Source organism: Balaenoptera physalus, assembly GCF_965194825.1.
Source record: "Balaenoptera physalus genome assembly, chromosome: 14".
Classification (NCBI taxonomy): domain Eukaryota; kingdom Metazoa; phylum Chordata; class Mammalia; order Artiodactyla; family Balaenopteridae; genus Balaenoptera; species Balaenoptera physalus.
In genome coordinates, this window is record NC_138893.1 from 37,124,289 (window position 1) to 37,151,648 (window position 27,360).

At 48.2% G+C, this 27,360-nt stretch overlaps 2 protein-coding genes across 4 annotated transcripts in view; one reads left to right on the top strand and one right to left on the bottom strand.

Moving 5' to 3' along the window:
• The window catches only part of CCDC172 (coiled-coil domain containing 172), a 335,882-nt gene that overhangs the window by 264,735 nt on the left and 43,787 nt on the right, over nt 1-27,360 (bottom strand). The gene's annotated exons all lie outside the window — the stretch shown is intronic.
• Nucleotides 1-27,360, top strand: part of GFRA1 (GDNF family receptor alpha 1) — a 222,125-nt gene that overhangs the window by 146,629 nt on the left and 48,136 nt on the right. For all 3 annotated transcript variants that reach the window (XM_082423430.1, XM_082423429.1, XM_082423431.1), the window contains 2 exons: nt 469-805; nt 26,856-26,965. In XM_082423430.1, coding sequence (XP_082279556.1) covers nt 469-805; nt 26,856-26,965 — 447 coding nt within the window. The remainder of the gene's footprint in view (nt 1-468; nt 806-26,855; nt 26,966-27,360) is intronic.

A 27,360-nucleotide genomic window follows, 5' to 3' on the forward strand; every position in this document is an offset into this window, starting at 1 on the left:
CATGTACTATGTGCATTTATTACATAATTATATTCCTGGAGGATTGCATGGCAATTATACTTAACATTCAGCATATCATTTTATATATTATATAATAAACAAGTATATAATTTGTTGCTTTTTTCTTTTATCCTAATTTCAATTTATCAACTAGGAGCTAAAAACTTGTTCTCCTGTTGCCTTGTTTATATGTAGTCGGGCAGGTGCCTGAGCTCCTTTGGCCTTACTCAATACCTCCTAATTATACATCTGAGACAATGCTAGGAGCTTGTGTGCTGCCGTGGGCTCCCAGCCTTTGTGCCCCTGATACTTTCTCATTGTCATGAACTCATTAAGTTATTAGCTTCAAGACTGTACAGAGTTGATCAGAGCTGCCAGCACTGCCAGGTGAATGGCCAGATCTCAGTGAAAGCAGAGCAGCCCCAGCACCCAGCCCTGTGATCACGCTGCCTTTCTCTCCTTTTGCAGTGGAGCACATCCCGAAAGGGAACAATTGCCTGGACGCCGCCAAGGCCTGCAACCTGGACGACACCTGTAAGAAGTACAGGTCCGCCTACATCACACCGTGCACCACCAGCATGTCCAACGATGTCTGCAACCGGCGCAAGTGCCACAAGGCCCTCCGGCAGTTCTTCGACAAGGTCCCGGCCAAGCACAGCTACGGGATGCTCTTCTGCTCCTGCCGGGACATCGCCTGCACCGAGCGGAGACGGCAGACCATCGTGCCGGTGTGCTCCTACGAGGAGAGGGAGAAGCCCAACTGCTTGAATTTGCAGGACTCCTGCAAGACGAATTACATCTGCAGGTAAGCGCGTGCCGGCAGCCTGGTGATTAAGGAGGTGGTGGAGAGAACCTTTATGCTGCTTCAGTGGCCAGGCTTCTATCTTCTGAATTTCTGCAGGGGGGTGGGGGAGGGGAGTCATTGGGATGGATGGGCCAAAACCTGACCTCTGCTTCCAGCACGAGGTTCTTCAGCAGCTGATCAGCCTTTTGTGCTGAGGAAGGTTCCCGTCTTTAACCTGAGGAAAGCTTTGAGAGGTGCTGGAATGAGGTCAGTAGGACTTCGTAAGCGCAGAGGGTCACCTGAGCCCAGGTGAGCTTGAAGGCATGTGCCCCCTCTGTTAGACCTGAGAGCTGCCAGGGGTCAAAAGCATTAAGTAAGTGGGGTAGCAGGTGCTGGAAATACGGGAGCTCTTGTCATCAAGGTCAGAAAACTGGAAGAGAGCAGCGAGAGGGAGGGATGGAGCTGTGTCCAGCCCCGAAGAGGAGAACTTCCAGAATGCCTGGGTCTGTTCTGGGCCATTCAGTCGACGATGTGGCTGAGAGTAGATGCCTTCCATGCTTCCGGATCTCAGCCCCCATCGAAACCTGGCTGTGTTGTTGAAAAGAGTCACTTCCTTTTTCTTTTTGGCCATTTATTAATTTATTTTAATGTTTGAAGGACTCCATGAATATATTCTATGTGTTTCTTTTTTAAAAAAAAAAAAAAAGCAATATAGAATTAGTAGAGGGAAAGGGAAGTTTCCTCTTCTCTCTGCTTCTACTTGCTCCCAACCATCACTGTCAACAATTTGATGTGAGTCCTTCCAGAACTTTGGGTTGAATTCATTGCTGATCGAAGCAAGTAGATTTTGGTAAGCAGAGACTTGACTCTTTGCAGCCGGAGGCAAAGCTGGTGCTGCATTCAGAGCACGGGATGGATGTTGAGTTAGAGATGCAGGCAGGGCATCATCGGACAACACCTGTACTTTGCCCTCAGGATAGAGCCAGGAATCTTCAAATGCCATCGCTGACAAAATCCTATGCACTTGATAAATGTTCACGGGTGGGCAAGTAGGTGAGGGTGTGACTTTGTGTTTGTTTTCTTGTAAGTTTCCCGTTTCTAAAGAGCAGAGGGCAGGGAAAAAACTGTCTGATAGTTTGAGGATTCTGGCAAGCTGAGTTTTGTCAGTTTAAGTTTTATTCTGATAGAATGGAGTCCCATTCTTTCCTTAGACTAGCTCTAAGAGTGACCAAAGAAAAATAAAAGTCCTTGTTATCTGTAGATCTCCCGCATGCTGAAGACTTTCTGGGAGTAATATCCCTCCATTTTTTCCCAAGTTGGAAGCTATCTGAGGAAGAACTCAGATGGCCGAACTTGTCCTGGGAGGAGTCAGGTGCTCAGGCAATGCAACTTCTCCAAAGACTCTTCCTCACCTTCACGCCCCTCTTCCACTGAGCCCCTCTTAGCTGAGGGCTAGGATCAGGGATCACTGTGCTGTAAGGGTCCTGAGGAAGAGGCAGGACCTCCTCGCAGCTATAACCGGGGGAAGCCAATCAGCCAGGGACCCTAAGAACCCCCTGCTCGAGATGAATGTGGTGAGGACAGGACCAAGGGAGAAGCTGTGGGAGCTGAGCCTGGCGTTAGGATGCCAGGGAACAGAGAATCTGAAGACCTGTCCTCTGAAGACCCCAAGTTCCTCTGCCCTTTAGTCTTTGAGCAGAGGAATCCCTCTGCTAAAAGCAGGACTTTCCAGGGTCTTCCTTGGCTTGAAGCCAGACAGCCCCTCCCTGTCTCTACAGGAGACATTATCCTGTTCGCTGATGGGTCCAAGCCAGGAAGCCTGGAGATGGGAGGCTGCTGTCAGGGGAGGGAATGGAGCAGTGCGTGAGCCCTCCGTGCACTGGTCCATGGCTGGCAGGCGGAGAGAGCGTGGCGATGGAGCCTTTCCTGCTCTTCTCACGAGGTCTGTCTTGCACGTGAGGTCCAGAGGAGGCTCCTGACACCTCCTGTGCAGGCTCCAAGCCCACCGTGAGGGGTCCATTTGCATTACCTGGCCTGCCCTCTAAAAAGAGAGAATCCTTGGAGAGTTGGTGTGAATCAGTCGAATCAGATTGCTTCCCTGCTAAGCTGTGGTGAGAAATAGCTGGAAGTTTGGGAACTTGGGGTGTTCCGAGGAGGTGGCAGGAGGAATCTGCAGATAATGGGATGGTTTGGGTCCTGTTTGGGGACCAGACTGGTTCCAGGAACTGGTTGTGTTGAGGCAGCCCAAGTAGCATAGCGTGGCCTCAGCTGATGGGGCAGAAAGGAACAGGGGACAATAGGACAGCCCTCACCTAATGACTGACTGCGCCTGGTCACACCAGGGTCGGGCTGTGGTGACAGCGGCCACCAGGCGGTGGGGTGAGGTCGGGCTGGGCTGGAAGCTGCAACCAGAAGCAGTCTCTGTGCTGCTGCCAGATTCCTGGCTCTGGGATGTTTGGGAATCCAGATCCTAGACTCTCTAGGGCCCTCCCAAGTGAAATTTGCTTCCGTGTGATTGGTGGGTTTTATACCGTCTCGAGTCTTCTCTGGGAAGGTGAATCAGTGACTTCCCCTGGTGTTACCTGTCCTTAAGTTATTTATCCCGTAATTTCTTTCCAGAGCCTGAACTTATTACTCATGATTACCCCCTCCCTGTCAGATGTGGTAAATGTAATTTAAGCTGCTAGGTAGGCTAGCGGTGTTTTCTTACATCAGGTTTTATTAATCTTGTCTTTAATTTTATGCCTTTTATTGCATCTCTTCTCAATCCATCTCGGTGAAGCCCTTGTAGTTGCTACTACGTAGAGCAGCAGCTGGGGCTTCGGCAGGGTTTCGTGTTAAAGCTGCTCTGACCCAGACCCATTTGGAGGAATGGAGGTACCCCCAATGGGATGACTAAAGGCCCAATTTGAATATCCCCAAAGCGAAGGGATAGCAAGAGGGAAAATCGCTTCCTAAAAAGCATATTCTTTGAAAGCTCACATTTCAAATGCTCCATTGCCATCTCAACATCAGGGACTGTCAAAGAGCTGCTGCAGCTCAATAAAACCTCCCTGCACTTAATGTTTTCCAGCTCTAAGCACACAGGTTTCCTTCCCCAGAGTCCAGCGGTGCCTCTGTGCAAAACCTGTCTCTCCTGCGTTGTGCCTTCAAACAGAGGAGATGCAACTTTAGCTTTTCCTTTTGACTTTGTTTTCTTTCCTCCTTTTCCCTTTTAGGGAAGCTGACAGGTTTCTTTCCTCTTGGGGTGGTTGGGGAGAGGCGAGAGCTTGACTGTTTAGGCCTCCAAGCTCGTCTGCAGAAAAGCAAACGCGGAGGTGTTATTAGAAGGCTGTGATGAAATTCAGAGCCTCCAGTTCTTCCCCTGAAGCACAGTGTCTCCCATGCTAGTTGTCCTCCGGTTGCTTTCCTTAGTGCCTGGAAGGATGTCAGGATGGGGTTTGGTCCTAAAGGAAGCATATTCCTTTATTCCCGATGCAAGTGGTTATATATACAAAATTTAAACTTGTGCCTCTCCTCCTTTCCCTCAAATTCTGACATCCACACTAAGCTCAGCACTTGGGCTCTGGCTCAGGATGCTACAAATATGTTCATAGCTCTTTAATTTTTCTAATTAATCACTCAGGCGCCTCTGCTGTTCTTCATTACCAAAAGGGCTGGCATCTTCCTCTTGAGCATGCCCACTCCTGTTTTCATCTAAGAATTATAGTTATTTTCCAAAACCTGTTCTGCTTCCAGTGTCAGGAAAAGAGGGAGCCCGAGGCTACTGGCCAGCCTGCCTGACCTGTGGGTTTAACTGCTGCCACACGGTGTCGCTGTTGTGCACAGCCCAGAGGTTGCTTTGTGGTTTGGTGACTGTGCCCTTCTTGGTCGTTCTGCACCTGCAGCAGAGGTGCTGCATCTTGGGTGCAGAGTAACAACTCTTAGTTCATACTCAGCATGCAGCCAGCGTTTCCCAAAGCGTGACATTTTGCCCTGGGGGCTGGGTCCTAAGGGGTTCCCGCCAGAGCCAGCCCTCCAACTTGAGCACACAGTATCTCAGACTCTCCCTTTCCTGGCAGTGTGTGCTAGATGGATTTGAGTGTTGTATTTGCATTTTCTCTCTTTTCTTGTTTTATTGTGGTAAGAACACAACGTGAAATCTACTCTTTTGACAGGTTTTTAAGTGCACAATATGGTATTATCTATAGGCACAATATTGTACAGTAGATCTCTAGAACTTATTCATCTTGTATAACTGAAGTTTTATTCCCACTCATCAGAAACTACCTTACAAGGGGATAAGGGGTGGGGGAGGAATAAATTGGGAGATTGGGACTGACATATGCATACTACTATATATAAAATAGATAATTAATAAGAACCTGCCATATAGCACAGGGAACTCTACTCAATACTCTGTAATGGCCTGTATGAGAAAAGAATCTAAAAAAGAGTAGATATATGTACATGTATAACTGATTCATTTGCTGTACACCTGAAACTAACACACTATTGAAAATGAACTCTACTCCAATAAAAATTAAAAAAAAAAAGAAACTACCTGCTTACCCCTCCCCCTAGTTCCTGGCAGCTACAATTCTGTTCTTTGCTTCCACGAGTTTGATGATTTTAGATACCTCATGTAAAGTGGAATCATGCAGTATTTGTCCTTCTGTGACTGTTTTATTTCACTTAACATAATGTCCTTCAGGTCAATCCATGTTGTTCCATATTGCTTTTTTTAAGGCTTAAACAGTGCTTGGTCAAGGGTACCTCATACCTTTTGGAAAGATTCTGATAATGCTGAACCTCAAAAGGGAAGGGATCAGGGCCTCTGTGCCCTCTGTCTCCAAGGCTTTTTTGCCCTGGCCCCCCTCCACCAAGATTTACTTGCTCTTCCCGGTGCCCAGGCTGTGTATCCTCATTGTTTCCAAGAGTGGTAGCTTTGACCAAGTGACCGAGTACATATGGTTCTACCTTTCCCCAGGGACTAAGGATCCTATAATTGTATCCTGGAGACCTGTTTTTTTTGTTGTTTTTGGTGGTGGTGGTGGTGGGTTTTTTTGGTTTTCTTTTTTGTTTGTTTGTTTGGTTTTTTGGGGTGGTTTTTTTTTTTAGCATAGCCAAGAAGATCTCCCTTGGTATAGCTCCAGAAGAACAGCATATGTAATTTTCAAAATTCTGCCCTAGCCAGCACCGCATTTTCCACACTGAGGCTGACCCTATTATACTTAGAGGAAATATGTTGTTAATTTGTTAACTGGGGCAACTGGGGAAACATGTCACAAGACCATGCAGCAAATTTCTTCTCCAGTAACTTGGTCTGACAGGGTTAGTGCACCTTTAAAAGGTGAGGAATGTATTTCCTTTGCTTGGAATCAGTCCTCTTTTGCACAGTAAACTGTGGCTCTTAGAGATCTGGGACATCCTCTGCTGTTTGGGCTACATTCCTGAGTTGAAAACTGGATTCTACATCACTGTATCCGGGCCTGTCTTGACATGTGGCAAAGTGCAGGAGAAAATGGCTCAGAGGATAATTAATGCCTAAAACTAGAAGGGTAGATTAATTTGCCACTCAATTTTACTTTACGCTGATTCATTCACAAATGGAAATCAGCAATTAGACAATGCAAACTTCTGAACCATGGAAAGAAAGGTTTGGGAATATGAGAAAATACAAGTAGAACATTTTCCAGTTCATTTGAGCATTTTTCATTTCAAATGATTACATGGGTGTCTTTAGCGATGCAGAGTGCCGAATCGCTCGTTTTTTAATGCGCCCACCTGCGCGAGCTGCCTGCCCCCCCCGGCCCCCCCCATCTCTTGGCTGGAGGCCCCCTGGACTCCTGGTGAGGTGGGGGGCTCCTGTGTGTGTACGGTGATTCATTAAGCAAAAAGCACGGACGTCCTCCAGCACGTGCTGGATGGGGGGAGGAACGCACCTCCCGGTGGATCTTCCAAACCTCCACCCCCAGCCTGTGCATCCACTCAGCACCAGCTAAGCAGGGTCTGAGCTCACCGCGTCCCTGGCCAACAGGGGTAACCTGAGCTGTGAATCAGGCGGGAACCCGCTGCAACTTGCTCTATCTTGTTGCCTCCTATCTCTTTCCTTATCTCTCCTTTGGCAGGGACGGGTGTGAAGCCATTTGTCTGTTCCTGCTGGAGCCTGTTGCTAAAAAACACCTGTCCAGATTTACTCAGCATTCCCACTCTCCCCAGCCAGCCCCTCCCGGTGCTGCCCAAGCTCAGGGGCTCCGCTTCCTTCCCCTCACCCCTTCCCTCACCTGCCCACGTCCTCCCCAGAGTCACACTGGCCACTCTTGGCCCTGAGACAGAGAGATTCAGACACTCCTTTACATTTGTACATTCTGCCAGTTATTAGAACCACGTGGACAGGTGGAGTCTTGACATCAGAACTGTCTTTTACTGCCTTTGAGTATGAAAGCGGAGGGAAAAGGAATGGAATTGTATCCGCCCAGAAAGCCCAAAGAGAGCCCCATATTTCTTTGGGGGAAGAGGTGTCATAGTGGAGGGTCTCAGGACCCATATTCAGACTGGGCCTCAGCAGGTGAGAAGTAGGGAACATCAAGCAGAAAGAAGGCACTCAGTTTTGGGAGGACATAGTGAAGGGAGTGGGAGGTGTGGGTCTGGGGTCTGTCCTGGAGGCAGAGGGAGAAAAATTAGTGTGATATAAAGGCAAGAGGTTGAGGGCCTCCGGTGCCATGTTGAAGTGTTGGATTTTACCGTACAAGGGGCGGGGGAAGTGAGATATGATCAGCTGGACCTCAGAGAGTGCCCAGGTGGCAGTGTGGGGCAAGGATTGGGGTGGGGAGAGGCCAGGAGGCCAGCTAGGATGTGCTTGCAGTGGACCAGATGAGGGGTGACCAGGAGAATAGAGTTAGCGCATAGGAAATCTATCCATTCATCCCTCCACCCAGCCACCCACCCACCATCCAATCTATCCATTCATCCATCCACCCAGCCACCCACCCACCCATCCATCCATCCATCCATCCAACCAGCTGGTCTGCAGTTACTGTGCCAGGAGTAAAGACCTGGCTCCTCACCGGCCGTGCAGAAGAGAAGGCAGGTGCACATATGGTCATTACAGCCTGGTGTGGGAGTCTGTGGTCAGGAAGGTACAAAGTGCTGCAGGAGGACAGAGATAAGAGCAGCCAACTTGGCCTTGGCCTGGAGGGTCAGCAAGGCTTCCTGGAGAAGCTGTCATCTGAGCTGGGCTGGAAGGACGAGAGGCATGGGAGAGACCACCAGGGGTAGAAACGGGACAGAGGCCCGGGGCTGCGGATTTGAGGAAGATGTGGGAGCAGCAACCCGTTTACTGGGTTTTAATGATGAGAGGCACTGAGCCCCATGATCTCAGCCCACGTGGAGGAGCTAGGAACCAGCCTGATCTTGCTAACTCCAAAATCTGGTTTCTGTCATTCTTTCCAAATGATTGTCTTTCATGACAAGAATACAATGTTCTTAACACCGTTCAGCCTTACTACCTTTAGTTCCAGACAGGCAGAATGATAATCCCGTCCAGCCTCGGGTCTAGACGCTCTTTATGGCTCAGTAACTAAGACAGCATCAGTTTTAAAGATAGTTTTCACAGAGCGTTAGGACATAATGTCCATCACAGCCTCCTAGCATCACTTAAAACATTAAAAAAGAAAAAAAGCTACTCAGGTAATATGTGGTCATTAAGTTCTTACTTTAATTTCCTTTTGAGCATTCATTGCTTTTTATAGAGTGGTTTCTCTGTGACAGCTTACTGATTGCAAGAGTCATTTCTACAAACAGGAAAAAAATCTTTCCAGACCACACTGGTTTTCTTCTTATTATTAACTCAGTCATTTATTCAGGCACATTCACTGAGCACAGTCTGACCCGAGGGTCCTAGGTGTTTAAGTCATGTGACCGTTACCCGGGAGCTCCCACGAACCTGGTTGCTTGGACTCCGTAACTCCCTGCTGAAGTGCCACTGGAGTTTAGAGTCCTTGACGCTCACGTCCCCCCAGGCAGCAGATACCAGGGACCTGGCTGTGTATCTCACGGGAGATGAATTCTCTGCTGTCACAGAGCAACAACCAGCTCTAACAACCGATGGTTATGTCACCAGCGTGGGGTCATCCAGGTGTTTGCCTTCCTACCTTCTCCTTGCCCTCTGGCCATTTCATTAATCATAGGAAAACTTCCATTCTGTGGATTGCATCTTGAATGCAGCGCTGATAAAACGTGCGGGGGTGGGGGTGGGGGTTGGGGGTGAGAAGCCTGGAATTGTTCCCAGATGTGCTGAAGTAGGAGTAGGTGGGGACTTGAAGGGAGTTTCTGGAACCCAGATTTCAGGCCACATTGTCTTAAGACCCCAGTTGATCCCCTCTGCTGCTTTGTGCAGCTTGTTCCTCTTCAAAGGGGGCCCTTCTGCTCTGCCCAGTGAGCATTTCACGTACTAGGACCCATGAAGTTCCTAGGCAGGGTGAACTAGCTCCCCGCTCAAGTCTAGACCGAAACCCAACCATACAGATTTTACAGTCTCTTTTTTTTTTTCTTTCAAGGGAAGGGGATGCCTCCATTTTATATCGTTCTCTTTTTCAAATGTGCTTCATCCACGGAGCAAAGAGTGGGGAAAGGGAGACCCCAGTATTCCTAGAGGGCTGCCCCCTTATCCAGACCAACATCCTTTGGGTTCCAAGGGCATCCCATGCTGACTGGCATGCTGGCCCCTTAAGCTGAGGCTGTTACCTCCCTGTCCCGGCCTCCACAGGACACAAGACTTCTTTTGATCATGCATGCTTTGCAGTTGACATAAGTTCCCATAGCCTGTGACCCAGAGCTGTCTCATTTTTGTGCAGGGGAATCTGCCCCCCCCACCTCACGGGGTGCCTGTCGTGTATGATTAGAGCCCGGGTCTCACAGCCAGGCTTGGAGTCCTGCTGCGCCCAAGGAAACCCCAGACGCCCACTCAGGCACCACCCCAAGTTAGATATCCTGCAGTCACGTTGGCACTTACATTTCTACGGGGCATTTCCAACTCAGTGAATGGGAAATTGCTCTGTGATTTCCAAAAGCAATTAATTACGCAGAAAATTTTACATCCAAGAAAAACAAGAATCTAAAAGAACCATCAATGTGAAAAGTACCACACCAAGCTGGAGTTGGGACTTTTTTTTTCCCTTCCCCAGTAACTGTCAATGTGTTTGTGAGTGAGGCGACCCTGGGCTCGCATCCTGGTTATGATGGTTCTAGAACATGGGCAGCTCGTGGCCTCGGTTTGGCATCTACAAAGGGAGGTAACGACTCCATCTTCACAGGGCAGCCGTGAGGATTAAATGCGATATCTCTGCAAGGCATCAGCACAGAGCCTGCCACCTAACAAAGCAAAGACTCAATAAATATGTTTTTCTTTCTCCCTCACACTTTCCACAAGTTTTGATCACAGAGGACAAAGAAAGCTTATGATTCCAAATACAGCATCCCCCCGCCATCCCTGCTCCAGTAGCAGACAGAGACCTTTAAAGCAGGATTTGTGGGTGGAAGGGGTAGATTTTTACTGCTTTACACTTTTATGCACCCACAGCATTAAGCGGCACGTGGAAATTCCAACTCCATTATGTGAAGCTGTGTTGCTAAGCTTTGTGCATCACCATCTTTTCAGTTGGTACCATTAGGGAAAAGTGGGGGGCAGAGGCGGTGGTAGACAAAGTCCAGAGGTGTTTGGACCACGTGTCATCTCAAGAGCATTTCTGTCTGGAATAAACAATTATCAGCATACAAAGATACCCACTGAGACGTGGATGGAGCTGGCCACGAGTTTGTTGGGCCTGGAGTCCTAGATTCACTATTGTTTAAACTGAATAGGCAGTGGGGGCACCCCTGGCAGCCTCATGGGACACGTGCTGCTTCAGTGACCCAGAGTAACTGTGAATAAAGGGTCCTTAGAGGTGCTTGTGTCTGAGTCAGTGATGTGAGCCATCCAGCAAAGGGCAGTCACTGACTCAGTGCCACTGAGTCTGAACCTTCCTCTCGTCTGGGTGGTTCTGTGCCGTGAATCATCTGATCATCCTGTTAGGAAGCAAGCCACAAGGTGGGGGGGCAGGGTGGCTCGTTGTACAGGACTCAGGGGCCCAGAATCTGCAGAGCCAGGGACATTATTGCAGGAAGCTGTGGATGACAATGATGGTGATGAAGATGATGACGAAGAGGGTAACATTTATGTGACATTTGCAGTGCGCCGGGTACTGTGCTAAGCACTTCACAACGACCCCGGAAGTGAGGGCCGTCCTCGTCCCCGGCTCACGGATGAGGAGGTGCAATCTTGAGCAACTTCTGCAGTCACCCACGTGGTGCCACTGGAATGAACGCCCGGAGGGTCTGCAGGGCTGCAGAGCCTGGCTTCTGTCCGCTGTGCCCCTGCTTCGGGTGCAATGTGTGCGTCTCTTGAAAACCACCCGCATCACCCTCCTCAGAGTGTGTGGAATTGGAGACTGGAGGTGATTTTGTTTTTAACTCTTTATTTATTCATCTTAAAACAAAAATTGTAAGTAAGAGGGCTTTGGATCTTGTCAAAGTAAGACTTAAGTGCCCCTCATCAAAAGTATTTCACTTCTCGTTAGAACAGTAGTTTTCAAACCTTTCAGTTTCAGAACTCCTTTATATTGTTAAAATTACTGAGGATCCCAAAGGGCTTTTGCATCTGTGGGCTAAGTCTATCAATACTTACCATATTGGGAATCAAAGCTGAAGAAGTGTTTACGTATTTATCACTTCATTTCAAAATAACACCGAGATGCCCGTTACATGTTACCATAAATAACAGAACATAGTTTTATTTTAAAAAATCATTACCTTTTCCAGAACAAAAAAGTTTAGGGAGAAGCATGGCATCATTTTACACTTTTACAAATCTAATGTCGGACCAGATGACGCCTTGATTCTTCTATCTGCTTCGGCATTCAGACTTTTGCAGTATCCCACGTCACGTGGCCTCTGGAAAAACTCCACGGTACTCTCTTGAGAGCCTGAGAGTTAGAAAGATAAATCAGAACTTAGTATGGCTGGGAAGATAGTTTTGACTTCAAGAACCCTAAAAGGCTCTCTGAGATTGCCAGGGTCCCCAGACCTCTCTTTGAGAACTGCTGCACTAGGACCAGAATCATCTTGGGCTAGAAGACGTGTGTGCACAAGTGTCTCCGTGGTCTCCTGCAACTAAGACAGTCTGGGTGTGTGTGTGGCTGCCTCGTGCCCACGTGTTCACTCCAGTGTGTCAGGATGGTGAGGCTGGGGGAGGTGGGGATGGGAGCCGGGGCCATAGCCCTTCCAGTTGGAAATGGGTACCAGTAACCAGAAAGCTGCTGAGCTTCCCATCGGCTGTCACTCTGGGCCTGTTTGACAAGGGGATCTGGCTCAGCTTGGTTTCCTGCCCTGAGAGATCCCCTCCTGACAACACCTTCCTTCTGGTTTCTAGCTCGACAAAGCATTTCAGCCTCGTATTCAGCTCAGTCAGGCGGAACTCTGTAATGACTTGTAAAAGCACTTTGTGCCCAAGACTCGGTGGTAGGGGCTTGGTCAGAGTGTCACAGGTAAATGTCTGGTCCTTGGAATGTGAGCCATCTCAGGTGCAGCCCCTCTCTGCTCTCCCCACTCCATCATCATTTGCCATGGCGGAAACTAAAGGATTGTAATGACCTTGGGCCTGGGATAGCCCTTAGAATCGGAAATGCCGGGAAGCTGGCAGTTGGAGAGTTCTGTGAGCACTCAGCAGTTGGAATTCCTATTGGAGGGTTAGCTGGCTCCGTCTGACAGCCTTAGACTTCTTAGGATGGGGGCTGGGGAGAGAGAATGTCACCTCTCTGTGGATGTTCACTCCAGCAAAGGATCTTGATATTGTCATGCTAGAAAACCTTTCTGTGGAAGTAGACCAAAGCAAATGGGAAATGCCTCTTCCATGTTCCAAGTTCAAAAATTCGAGTTGAAACATTTTTAGCTACAGATACGGTTTGAGAAAGTTTTCTGCTCAGCGTTCTGGTGGGTGGTTGGTTCATTCACTGGCTCAGCAGGACTGGAGTGCCAGGTGCTTTGCAGGGCCCAGGGCGTCCACATGGAGTGTATGCACACACCCCCTGCAAGAGGGGGTCCCGGACTTCTCCCAGGTGCCGTTGCTCCAGGGCGGTGGTTCTCCAGCTTTAGCCGGCAGTCAAGATCAGTTTCTGATCTATGAGGTCCGGGGTGGGACTGGATAATTTGCATTTCTAGATCATTCCCAGTGCTGCTGCTGCTGGTCTGGGGTCCACACTTGGAAACCCGCTGCCTTAAGGTGTGTTGACCAGGTGATGACCTAGGCTGATGGGCCTCACTCTGCTCTAGGGGTCTGCAAGCTGAGGATGGGAAGGAGTGAGCAGCCAGATGGGCCCTGTGGGGCATTGAGACTTAGCAGAGGACCTCGGAGAGGCCTCACCACTGTGACTGAGGTGACTGTTAGCCCAGGTTGGGGAAGGGGAGGAGAAAACACCTGGGCAGTTTCTCGGCTGCACTAAGGTTGGGCTCTATTTGGAGGGCTGTGGGATTCACTGTGAAGGACTCGAAGGTCTTCCCAGGTGATAGCTCCTCAGAAACAGAGGCTGCTGAGCCATGGCCAACATGTATCTATTTAGCGGCCCCACTGCAGGGCGGAACCTTGCCCTCAGTGTGCAGAGGAAGTAGACAGCCTGTCATCCATAGGCTGAGCTTGGCCTGAGATTGGAATTCATTTGTCTGAGTTATGCTGGAAAAAAATGCAAAGCAAAACAGTGTTTTAGAGCAATTATTTGAATAGAAATCCTCCTTCTAAAATGACCTTCGGAGCAATCTTTGACCTGAGCTATTCAAATAAGGAAAGCTGACATGCTTTACTCTGCTCTTCTTGTCACTTTTTCCAAGTGGAAGCATCTTTGGTTCTCAGGAGGGAGCATGGGATGGGCAGCGCCTATGGTGGGGCTATGACACGGGTTACTCAACCACACACGGATGTTCAAGATTCCAAAGTGCTATGATCCCGTGAGCCAAGATCACCGTGAGCCTTGACCTGCACAAATAAATATGCAGGCTGTTTCACTCCTAGCTCATTGCTGGTCACAGGAGAGGGCAGGTGGTGGGTGCAGCTGGTGGGAGGTCAGATGCAGTGTCCCAGCGGGGCTGTATCTCCATCTTCGTCCTTGTCCCACTACAGCCACTGCTTCACACACAGCATCTTGCATTGTAGGTGCTCAGTGACCCTGGTCCTTGGAAGGTTGGTGTCCTTGTTGAACCCAGTGCGCCGGACACTGTGCTAGGTGCTAGATGACCGAGTTGGAGATCAGCACCCTTGGTCCTGGGCGACTGGATGCCGAGGCGCCTCTACGAGTCCACTCCACAAGCCTCAGGCCCGGGGCTCTCTCTGGGCTGCTCCCCACCATCCCTAGGCTCAGAGAGAGCAGGAAGCGGTGTTTTCTGGGTATACAAGAGGTGCCACTAAATACTGCCTGTCCACGGGACTCTATTCCAAGCCGCGTGGGAGAGCGCCCTCTTGAGGGAGCCAGGCTTAGTGTCCTTGTCCGCACTGGGGCAGGGTGTGCTGGCCTCAGGTGCCTCCAGAACCCAGCTGAAGCTGTGACCCTCCTTGGCTGAGGGTCCTGGAGAATGCACGTGCTTCCCGTACACCTGTCCCTTCGTGTGAAGGAGGAGAGACATTACCTGCCCCATTACCTGCCTCACAAGGCTGTGATTGGAGAGATGGGGCCGGCGTTGAAAGCACCCTGAGAGTAGTAATGGCAGCACTCATATCGGCCCTTCATGGAGCACTGAACTCTGTGCCAGGCACTGGGTTCTGGGCCGTAATCCTCCCACAGCCCTGCTCTTGGTGCTTGTGTTTCATACTTGGGGAGATGCAGAGCTGAAGCAGCAGCGGGGGCTCTTGGGATTGGAACCCACGGTGTGACTTCGGGGCTCACTCCCTTTCCCACTGTGCCCGGCACCCATCAGCTCCGGGAAGGGGCCCACATGCGTGTCTGCCCTTCCCGGAGCTGATGGGTGCCGGGCACAGTGGGAAGGCACCAGAGGAGATGATCCCGGCCAGGCCAGCCCCTGCCTGGTGCCTCCTGTGCCCAGCCTTAGGAGTGGTCCCTGCAGCCAGGAAAGGGTGCTTGAGGGGCTGCTGGCTTCTCCCTGTGGGCCTGGGGAGCCCCACGTTTTGCCCCCCTCACTTCTTGATGAGGGGTGACGGTGTACACAGCCTGAGGAGGTGGGATGCCCAGTGAGGGACAGCCTGGGCCAAGATGAACACGGCTGTGTCGCAGGATTGCATTTGGGCCTTACTGCACAGTAACAACAGATATTATTTTTTTTATGTTTTTAAACTGCAAGCACTATTAAACCAAAAGAATGCCCACTGATTCTGTCATTACACTTTATTGAGCCTAGTAAAGATCACTTACATCCCCTTAAATCAGATTTCGGCTTCTTGTGTGCACAGATCACAGCAAAGTGGCGGCAAATGTCCAAGAACTAAAATGAAAAGATGGAACATCAATTCTTTCATTGCTGTGGGGGTGAGTGTGAGCTGGAGAGAGAGTCTGTGGTTTTCTTTTCAAAATCTGGCTCTAACTCTTACCAGCTCCGTGATTGTGGCCGGCTGGTGGCCTTTCTGAACCCCAGGGTCCTCTACTGTAAAATAAGACTAACCTGGCTGGTCAGGTTATCGGGTATTAAGTGACCCAGGCGTATGACGCATCAGGCACAGTGACCGGCTCTAGACGAACATAGCTGTTAGTGCAGTGTCTGGAGTAGTTAGACGTGGGCTGCTGTTTCTCCTCATCTGTGCCCAACTGTAACGCCAAGATGTCCATGATGAGTATTGGTCTCTAGGTGATTGGAGCCATAGTGTGTCGCACTTGGATTCATTCATTCATTTATTCACTCACTCATTCAACACATATTTTCTGAACATCTGCTTTACGCCAGGCATAATCCCAGGTGCTCACCTTCTCATGGTGCAAGCAGTGTATCATCAAAGTGAAGATGTGAAAAAGAGAGTGATGGAGGGGAGGTGTGGGCCGAAAAGCCAAAGCCACGCCCTCCATGGGGCTCAGAGCCAGGGAGGGGATTGGTGGGAGGGCTCAGAGGAGACCCTTGAGTTCACTGTGAATGGGTCAAAATAAGCCCTGTTTGGGTGGAGTGGTTGAGGGGACAGTTTATTAGAAAATGGCTTATGCAAACCATGGAAAACAGCCGCTCTGCCCTACAGGGAAAAAAAAGGAGGAATGTAGTTTTAAATTCAGCTGGGAGCTTTAGGTAAAATGTAGAAACTGGGGTGGCGGGGTGCAGTGGGGTATGGAGCGGGGTGGAAGGGTGCTGTTGACAAGAGGATGTTAAACGTGAGAATGGATCACTACCAAGAGTATGGATTTTCTGAAAAAAGGGGAGAATTATCATCTGATGGCAGTGGAATAAGTGATTTATTCTTTTGACATGTAACACCACAATTCCGTCTCCCAAGCAATGCCCCATCTAGGAAGGAAGATATTAGGGACTAGTTGTTTGCCGAGCTCAAAGTCTCTGTTGACCTTAAAACAACTTGCCTGGAAGAAAAATGACCTAGTGTGTATTTACTATTGAACATAATTTTCCTTAGGAAGTCTGAAACCCTATTAAGGATTAATAGGAGATCTTCTTTTCATATGTTTCTGCTTAAAGTCTGTTTGTGCAAGTGCAGGCTGTTACCATTCAGACATCCATGTGTCTTCCGCCGTCCCCACACCCACTCCCAGGGCACAGCAACTAGGCTCCTTCAATGTGTGGAAGATAAATTAATATTTGGCTGAGCAGAGCTTGAAGCTTGGGGCTCAGGTACCACAGGGCTGTCCTTTGGGGATAGGGACAAGGGGGGAGTTTTGCAAATTAGTAAAATCAAGAGAGCCTGTGTAATTTTAATTTTTCATCTTCTGGGAACCCTTGAAGAAGCAAGGTTTGACTGAAGGAGGCCAGGCAGCATTTGGGATAATTTCTAGAATTTACCTGTGTTTCCCTGAAGTCATTAGAGTTCAGTTTCTCTAGCTATAAACATCATGGTTTGACATTTGCTTCTGAGGCTGCAGACAGCACCTCCTTAAATTGACACAGGCCTGATGCCAACCAGGCCAGCAGAGGACATCATATAGGGATCATATGTAGTGACCTGTAGAATTGCCTTGACCTGTTTTTCTGTGGGTTTGAGTCCATTGTCCTGTAAAACTCATTTCTCTGCTTGAAGACGTAGAGGACTCACAGGAGAAATCTCTCTTCCGTCCTAATGGAAGGTGTAAGCCCGATGTTAATCGTGAGATTATCGAGCACATACAGACCTTGAATAGGTGAATTAGTGACCTCAGGACAAAGCATTTCATCTGCCAAGTTATTAGCAGATGGATTCTAAGGGAAATATCAGTGCGGTCATCTCTACCCTGGGGCTTCATAGAGGTCTCAAGGTCAGAGCAGAGCAGGAAGCAACAGTGCTATGAGCCCTATCCTCATCTAGGAATCTGGAACAGTTGTAAACAGGTGCTAGGTGCCAGGTACACGTACGTAATCCTTCAGGAACCCTTGGAAGGACTTCCTGTCATTCTACCAGAGTAAATTAGGCTTCAGAAAAGTTAAGGTACGTGCCCAAAATGTCATGGTTAGTAAGTGGTTGAACTGAAATTTAAGTCCTGGCCCATTTTCAGATTCCATCTGCAAAACCTTTACTGCCGTTTCATAGTGTTTTCATTTTCTGTTGCTGCTGTAACAAATTACTACAAACGCGGTGGCTTTAAGTCACACAGACGTATTCTCTTCCGGTTCTGAAGGTCAGGAGTACTGCCCTGATCCCACTGAGCTGAACTCAAGGCATCCGCAGGGCTGAGTTCCTTACAGAAGCTTTAGGGGCAAATATACATTATTGCTTTTTGCCCTCATTCCTTGGCTCATGGCCCCTCCCTCCATCTTCCAAATCAGCAAAGGCTGGTCCAGTCTTTCTCCCATTGTATTACTCTCACCTTCTTATCTTTCTCCCTCTTCCACTTTTAAGGACCTTTGGGATTACACTGGGCCCACCTGGATAGTGCAGGATAATCTACCCCCCTCAAGGCCCACAACTTTCATCACATCTGCAAAGGTGCTATTACCATGTCAGGTGACATAGCCTTAGGTCTCAGGTTCCAGGGCCTAGAGTGTACACATCTTCGTGGGTCATTGTTCGGCCCCCCACAGTAGATTTTCTTCTGAGCATCTGTCTTGTTTCTGATTTTCGGTATATCACGAATTGTGGAACTAGTTACTTCCCCCCTCTTCCCAGTGGTTTCTAGAAAGCACAGAGCCAAGTACTTAGCTTTCATCTAGCCAGGTGTATGTGTGCATTTTGTACTGACTGCACCTCTACCTCTGTCTTACCTTTCTTTGGCCCCAAATACCCTCGCTAATTTTTACATTTATTCTGTTGCATCAAAGCTACATTCGAATTCATCTCAAAATTTTTTCTGAAGCAAGAGTGGGCATAAGTAAATGGAAGCATGGTGGGTGACCTTTGCTGCCCTGGGTACCTGAGCAGTTGACTTAGAGCTTCTTAGATTTCAGGATGAATGTAAGGCAACTTCTGTAATTCACTCCTGAAGGTGGAGGTACCTGCACAGTTCTACATGAAGTAAATTCACAACGTGTTGGTCTGGAGTTTTAAGGTATGGTTCTACTGGCGAAAGATCGGCTGAACATCTAGATTTCTATTTCTTTTTCTCCTTGTGGCCAAAAGTCACAAAACTGATCACTAAAGATTCCCTGCAGAAATATAGAAAACTTAATGGATACGACTTACTCAAAGAGTTTTAGCATCTTTGTCACAGACAGCTGTTGGATACCTGAGAGATTAATGATAATTTCATCATCCAGAAAAACCCCCAATTTCTTTTCTCCCTCAGTTTCTTCCTGTAAAAGCAAGTACCACCAAAGCTACATTTTCTGCGCTAGAGACGTACTGTAGCATGGATAATATAAAACAACTTATTTGACTTGGCCACAAAGCATAGGGTTGTTCGCAATGTGTCTGTGCTCCCATGATGACGTACAGTCTGCTTAGAGAGTGGCCATCAGTGTGTGCATTGGAGAAATTTGCGGAGGGAGGGGAAGGGAGGAGCCCCAGCTGAAGGGCAGCTCTGGGGCATCCAATCAGGGGCCGCAGAGAGCCTCTTCTAGGTTGGGATGGATTCCGTTGCCAACTTCCAGATTTGCCACGTAGAGATTTGTTGTCAAGCTGTGTCAGCCGCTCTGCAGATGTTGATTGATGGCTGTCAGTGTTCATGCAAGGTGACTTCCCGAGGGATGCCGAGATTGATCTGATGCTGACCTGGGCTTCCCTTGGTGGGGGGGTGGGGCAGGGCTGCTGCAGTTTGATGTGATCAGAAAGGTTAAGGAGGCATCGCATCTCTGCCCTGCAGCCTGCTTTCACTGAGCCCTCACCCTTAGAGATAGACCCCAAGCAGGACACATGGGCTAAAATGATGCGTGGCTCCACCTGCATTCCATCTTCCTGTGGGTCAAGTTCAGAGGGCAGTGACCTCAGCCTCCTGTGACCCAGGTGCTAGGCCAGGAGCTGCCAAGGAGCCAGATGAGCAGGGACTCCCCAGGGTGAGGGGCGCAGGTGTGGGGCATTTGGTTAAATGGGCCTAAGAATCTGGATGAGGCTGAGCAGGGATTTGGGGGCAACAGGCATTGATTTCGACTTGGTCACAGGGGCCTTCCTGTCCCAGGAAAATAAAGCATTAGGCAAGTCTTGAGAGCTTCTTGGACCTCACGGCTCTATTTCCCAACAACATGTGGCCGCGGTCTGGCTAAGTCACCAAGAAGCACATCGTTGGCTGAGGCTTTCATCATCCTGCCAGGAGTGGGGACCCACATTAAGGGGCTGAGGAACACAGTGGAGCTTTGAGCATCTGTGCCTGTGGCGTGCAAACCTGCCCCAGGGCCGTTGCTCCAGAGAGGTCACATTGGCTCCCAGGCAGCGGGAGGACTTGATCTTTCTGAAGAGCAGCCCGAGCCCCCCAGCTTCACAGCCTGCCCCTGGCAAACACTGGGCCTCTGCTTCGGGAAGCCAGAATGTACAGTCCAAAGTGGGAAACAGCAAAGCAAGAATACACTCCCTGCAAAATATGTTTAACATAGGCTCTGATTTGCTGAAGGATGCTTTCCAGATGTGCTCTCCAGTAGGCTGCCGGAGAAGAAGGGCTAAGGTAATTTTCTAAAAACAGAAAGAGGAAAAATCTGTTTTGTGTCACTGTTCCAGAAAATTACCATTCCAGTGCTCTTGCTTTGTCATCCCAGGGCTGATTTGGGCAGCATGTTTTTCTAATTGATTTTATTCTGCATAAAACATTAGCAGTATTAACAAATTTACTGATATTTAGTCATTTAAAAAAATATGTCTTTTCCCCCTAAATGCCTGGGAAAAAGTAGCTCTTCTTAAAATGCTTTTATTCTATAAGCTCATATGACTGAGAGGTTTTAAGTAACACCTCAGGATACCTGGCTTCGGACTTGTCAAATTTGTTTTGGTCAGACTTACCGCCCTCAGTTACACAGATTAACCTGTTCTAAATACATACTTCATTTTATTGCACTTTGCAGAAACTGTGTTTTGTACAGATTGAAGGTTTGCAACAACCCTGCGTTGAGCAAGTCTATCAGCACCATTTTCCAACAGTATTTGCTCACTTCGTGTCTCTGTGTCACATTTTGGTAATCCTTGTAATATTTAAAACTTTTAAATTATTGCTGTATTTGTTATGGTGCTCTGTGATCAGTGATCTTTGATGTTATTATTGCAGTTGTTTTGGCATTTTTAACAATAAGGTATTTTTAATTAAGGTACATACATTTTTTTAGGCATAATGCTATTGCTCACTTAATGGATTGTGGTTTAGTGAAGCATAACTTTTATACGCTCTGGGAAACCAAAAAATTCGTGTGACTTGCTTTAAAGCAACATCCGCTTTATTGCAGTGATCTGGAACTGAACCCGCAATGTCTCTGAGGTCTGCCTGTATGTAATATAAGGGCCAGCAGAAGATAAAAATGTATGTTTCTCTGTGTTGAGCTTGCTATATGTTTCTGTTGCAAGGGCTTCCCATTAGAATGGACCAGAAATTGGGGAGAAAAGATGAAGGGATGTGAAGTAAAAATGTATTGGGCAACGTGTATTCCAGGTTCTGAGCGAGGTGCTTTATATAATTGTCACTTAGGTGTCACAGCAACCATTTAAGGCAACTCTAGATACCATTGGCCCCATTTTCCAGGTGAAGAAACTGAGGATTGGAGATGTTAAATACCTTACTAAGGTATTTAACCATGGAAGGTAGGGCTGGGATTAGAAACAGATGCATGTCACTCCCAGGCCTGTCATTTTTGGGCTCCTCTAACTGACCCATTGAGAAAGCTTTCAGAAACTAAATGGCTTGAGTTGAAAACCAAGACTTGAAAGCCCTAACATTCACGTTGGATTCAGAGAAAAATGCCAGTGATTTCTTACCTGAGCAGATGAATAAATGGATCCGGTTCCAAGTTTGAGTTGCTGGTGGATCGGCAAGTCTTGTATGGGCAGTGATGTTGCCCCAAAGACTCCTTAATTAAAGGGGAGCCTCACTCATTGACAAACTCACCACCGTCTTGGGCAGAGTCTGTCTGCACCCTCTGGCCCCTCCTGAGCCCCAGCATTGCAGGCAAAGCACTCGCTGAGGCTGTGAAATCAGGGGAACCTTAGGTAGAAGGCTCTGAAGAAAAGCTGGTCAGACGGTGGGAGACACAGAGCAATTAGACACTTGACGACTTTAATTCAATCCCAGGGTAATTAAAGTCCAGCACCCTCCTCACTCGCTCCTTCCAGGGCTGTTACAGGCAGTTGGCGATTCCTCTTCCAGTGAAGGCCCCTCTGCCACCACTTACCATGTGTCAGTGAGCAGGACCTTAACCTCTTTGGCCCTCAGCTTTCTCGCACGTGAGACTAGGGGATCCACTAGAAAGATCTGGTCTCTATACTCAAAGGAAACCAAATGCTTTGGCACTAAATCATGTGTAATGGTGGAATGGGATCATGGATGAAAATAATAAGAATGCTTCAAAAACAAGTGGATTTTTTTTTTCCAAGTAGCTTCAAGTGTCCAATAGACTGTCTTTCTGAAGTGGAAGGGAAATCCAAGAGCTAAGTAGTCAAGCATCGTGTTCAGGAACTCTGGTTTCTTAGTGTCAGAGCCTGGATCTCTTTCAGGATCTCACAATTCTTTGTCCAGGTCTCCATTCCAGCAAGCACACAGCTTGTGTCCAAGTACGGGATTTGCCCTGGAAAAAAAAAAAAACATTTAAAGGATTAGAATAATCCACGATGAGTGAAACTGGGCATTACTAGTATGTTTTTTACCTGTTTGCCATAACACTATTTTCCTTAAAATGGTAACAGAAAAAGTAGGTAAATGATTTTCCCCCCACGGTCAAAAGACCATCTGCTGTTTAAGGCGCTCCTAGATTTTATCATTATAATCATTTTTCTATTTCCAGTTAGCCGCATGCTTCCTTTAATATGATATTTTCTGCATAAACCAGTGTTTTCTCTTCAGCAGATTTCCTAAGGCCAACTTGGCATTTGCCGGCCTTTTTCTTCTCTTTAAGGGTGGGAAGTTTCTCTTTCGCAGGGAGATACATTTCTACTTTAGCGCCTATTCATTTTCTTAGAGAAAAACAATCAGGTTCATCACTGCTGTCGTCATGGAGATTTCATGTCTCCAGAAGAAATGCAGTCGTGGAATTTCTTTGTTAATCCCACACTGGCCATGTAAGCTCTCTTGTTTGCATCACTGCAGCCCAGGCGGAGGAAGCCACTGAAAAAGGTTACGGCGTGATTCCTAACCCAGCGTGGGCAGGAGGTCGTGTGCAGGGGGCGGTCCTGGGATGCTGGGGCTGCTTGGCAACTGGACAGATGAAGGTCCGGGGCTCGCACAACCTACTAGGCGCTTGACTCCCAAGGCGCCATGACCTTAGCACACCCACAGGCCACCTCACTATCTTCCTTGCAGACTGTCCTCTCCCGGGTCCCCCTCCACATTCCATGGCACCCCTGTCTACTGAGCTGTTCACACCCTGATTCTGCCCCCACCTTTTGGCAGTCTTGACTTTCATTCTAGCAACACCCACCGTTCAGGGCATCCTCCTTCCCTCCTCCCCTTCTGGCCCTCAATTCTCCGCCGGCTGCAGCCTCCAACACCATTGTCCCTCCTGGCTTTGGCCAGTGTCCTGCTCTTCTCATCGCTGTTAGAGCAGGGGGGACACAGAAGAGGTCTCAAGCAAATCTTTGCTTAATAACTGAGACACCCAAGAGTCTTCCTGCTCTGCAGATCTGCTCATGTTACTTCTCTGTTTAAAATCCTTCTGTGACTCCCACTGCTTTCAGGATAAAATCCAAACTCTTAGGTCATTCAAGGTCCTTGGTGATCTTGCCAGCACCATCTCTGTCACTCAGCCATTTGCCTCCCGTGGTCCCACCATCTCAAGTGATCGACTGACAGTTTTCTGGATGATGCACGTGTTAGGTGTAGTGGTTGAGAATGTCCTCCAGCTCTGGAGTCCCACAGAATGTGGTCACATTCCAGCTCCAGCACAGAGCTCTACAACCTGGAAGGAGTTACTTAACCTCTCTTTCCCTCAGTGTCTCCGTCTGTTAAATGGGGCTGATAGTATCACCTACTAAGGTCGTTGTGAAAATTAAATATGTGAATTCATGCCAAACACTTAGATCAGTGCCTGGCAGGTACAAACACTCCGTAATTGTTACCCCGGGATTATTAAGAATATGGTTACTTTATCACATACTGCTTCCTTCTGCCCGGAGTACCCTCTTCCACCTTTTCCTGAAGGATCCTCGCCGTCCTCCAAGTCTCAGTCTCAATATTACAGCCTCTCAAGCTGTGGTTTCCCCCTCTGTAAAATTAGGATAACAAAGTAATAGTCCTTACCTTATTAGAGTTGTCAGGAAAAAATATAAAGTGTATGAAGGCATACCTAATATATACTAAACACTTCATTCACGTTGTGTTATTTTTATTAGCAGCTTTTCTTACCTTTTATCAAGAGCTAGCCACTGTAGTATTATAATCTTTTTACTTGTTTCTCTCAGCTTCTAGATGACAGGTTATTTGAGCTCAGGGACAGGGAACTTATTCATCGTTATTATCACAAGCACTTGACCCATCATTCAGTGAATGAAACAGGCAGGAAGTCAGAGGCTTTGTCAATACATGTAATCATTTGCACACGTTGCTTTGAGAGATTTCAGAGGACTGTGCTGCTGGGATGTGAGGATCTTTGGGGAGGACTGTATTCTCTCTTTGGAAGATACTGGAGACTGGAGGTTAATTTACGACACCATTTGACATGCCATTTGACACAAAGGGAGAGGAAGCCTGTCCTGGAAGAGCTGGGACTCAACTCCCAAGACCCGACACATCCTTCATCTCTGGGATTGACTACATCATGCTGGTTTTTAAAGAGCACTGTGCCAGTAAATATGTAACAACTGGTTCTCCAAGAACAGCACAAGACCCTGATGTGTAGCGCTTGCTGATTACCATTGTGTAAATACTCCCACCAAGGCCACTTTCAGGCTACCACTGTGATGTTAACCAACTCGCAAAATTCGTGAAAAGGTGCCAGTCTGCCCGTAATGAGCCGGCTCCAGGAACCACTGTATAAACTTCCTCTGACGTCAGTTTTTCTATCTGTAAAATGTGAATCACAGAAAGTGGCCATCCTGTCTCCAAGTATAAACGGCAGGGGGAGGTGGGTCAAAGATGAAGGAACCAGGGAAATGTTAGTGCTTTAGCTACGCTGCATGTGCTCACGATTATTTTGAAACTCCTGCCGTCCACTGGCTTGGTTTTGTCTTAGGACCGGGATCTGTGCTGACAATCCTCTCTCCAGAACCAGCCTGTCTGGGTGATGCTCAGAGCAGTATATCTAGTTTTAGCCTCCCAATCAGGGTTACGTTCTCTGCAGCAGACGGACTCAATTAGCCTTTCATCCCAGAGTCCAATTGTGAGTCAGTTCTGAGGTTGTTAAGTAAAATGAATCTGGTGGCATTAGCCTCGCACTGGAGGATAGTAATCCGCATCACGGTGCTGTTCAGTTAATAGTCTGCTCAAGAGGCTACGAGAAACAGGAGACTCGGAGACAGCGCGACCTTTCGACTGTCTCCGCGGGGCAGCTGGGAGCGCGGGGCTGCCAGGTCGGAGAGCTGATCGGGTTGTGTGCAGAACTGGAGTCGCAGCTGCCTGAACCACAGTTGGCCTTTGCAGAGTTAGTAGCCCAATGCCATGAGATCATTAACTTTCATGACCAGGGAAACTCTTCTGAAATTAACACTCAATCCAAGCTGGATGCCATTGGTGACAGTTGAGTAAGCCTGAGTCACCTTTAGGGATTTCCTCTGAAAGATAAATCCTTTAACCAGGCTAAAGAAAATGGCCAGGTTTTATGCCTTTCAGCGTGTTCAGTTAGAGTCAGGAAACACCAACTAGGCTTAGACCGTGGGAGAGATCCAGGCACGTACACAGGCATACGCATGAGCCACATTTGGAGGATTTTGCCAAGCCACTTAGCTTCAGCACATGGCCCTGCTTGGGAAGCGTTCTAAAGGGCCTGTCTGAGGAGTGTCAGGTGCTGTGCAAAGAAAATAAAGCAGAGCTTCAACACCTGCCCCGGGGGGTCACAGTCATGGAACCAGGCACATGACATACGGGATGTACAGATTGGCACAAGTAGGGAAGCTCAGACACGCCTTGTTTACAAGGGTTCAAGGAGAGACCAATCCCATACGAACCATCCTTTTCAATGTGCTGTGAACTTAGATAATTTCATCAGGCCTTTTAATCCCCTTCCAGTTAAAGTTGTAGGAAAGGGACACACAATGTGCATCCTACAGGCCTTTTACAAACCTCTGTGTTCTCCAGACATCCTACCTTGCTCAGCTCCACCCAGGCAAGCTTGTTTATATCATTAAGTATGCTAAGTAAATACAGTTTCTTGGGTGGATAGAAGTAAAAACAGCCCTGGGTATGTTGGCTGGCAACTCGGGTGAGCTAAAGGGAAGAAAGCTAAGACAAACGTCCGTTGTCTCCCATAATTGCCAGATAATTTAAATTCTCTTGAAGTCCATTGTGTTCTTCACATAGAGCTGTGGTCTGCTCGGATGACCTCAGAGGTGCCCCAGCTCTCATTCAGGCTTTCTCCAACAATATCCTCTTTAGACTGAAAAACAGCCAGTTGGCCACAAAGAGCCCTTTTCCTCCCCAGACCGGTGTTGTCTACAGCCCCGTCTTCACTTCTGCACCTTCACCACCACCCAGGGCTTCTGGGTGGACTGAGCTGGCCCCTGGAGGCATAGCAAACTGCAGACAGATGCTTCGCTTTGATCAGTGGACCCCCTCCACCCGGTCAGACAGTGAAATTGCACCCGAGCCAGCGTCACCCCGTCGCTTTTGCCTTTCCCTTCAGTTCTGGAAAGGCGAGCTCCTCCTCAGTATCACTTGGCTGGAATAAACCACTGCCCCCTCCCTGGGGTGGTGGATGAGACATGACTTAGATGACAGATAACACGTATTTTTAAAGCCACTAGTAATTACAGGAGCAGTTGGGCTATAGCATCCTCTTTTGATGCCAGAGACGTGTTTCTGTATTAAGTAAATATTTTCCCAGTGTGGATCTCCGGTGAGTGTGTGGAGAAGCATATTTCCTAAAGATGCAAATAAGTCTAGTCAGAAATAAATATTGAATGGAAACTTCAAAGCAGCTAGATTTCTCCAGTTATAGGCCCTGAAGACTTCTCTGCAAGACGCCCACACAGGTGGGCGAGGGGACGGTTAGGGGCACGTATAAAAGAGGATGCCAATATTTTAAGAGTTCACGTTCTCTGTATTTTTCGGTGTGGAAAAAGGCCTATCAAGAAAGGAGTAAAGAAAAGTTATGTCTGTCCAGAAGCTTAGGCTATTTTAAAGCATATTCCCCACCCCCTACTTTCTTCCTGTTGCAGATCTCGCCTGGCGGATTTTTTTACCAACTGCCAGCCGGAGTCAAGGTCTGTCAGCAGCTGTCTAAAGGAAAACTACGCTGACTGCCTCCTCGCCTACTCGGGGCTTATTGGTAAGACTGGGGAGACATGGGATGGGAGAAAATGCTGGTTTACAAATACTCAGACTCCTTCCATTGTAGCCTGCAGCTCCCTGTGGATGTAAAAATCTCCTAGGAATGCTCTGTGCTGGTGTTTTGATGTTGGGTCCTTTAGGACTCGCCTCTGAAGAAGGGGTGGGGGGGCGAAAGGAGGGCAATGGATGCGCAAAGGCAGGAAGCAGGGATTATTAAAGAACGGGAAGGCAGCAAGTGTGAAGACCTGGGAAGCGTCTCAGTTGGAGAACTGACCGCACAGAACAAAAGTAGGGCGGAAAGCATGGTTATGGAAGAGGAGAGCAAGTCAAACCAAGTTAATTGAATTAGGGAACTTTAGAGAGAGGGAACTTGGAAGTCATTCAGTCTGGGGA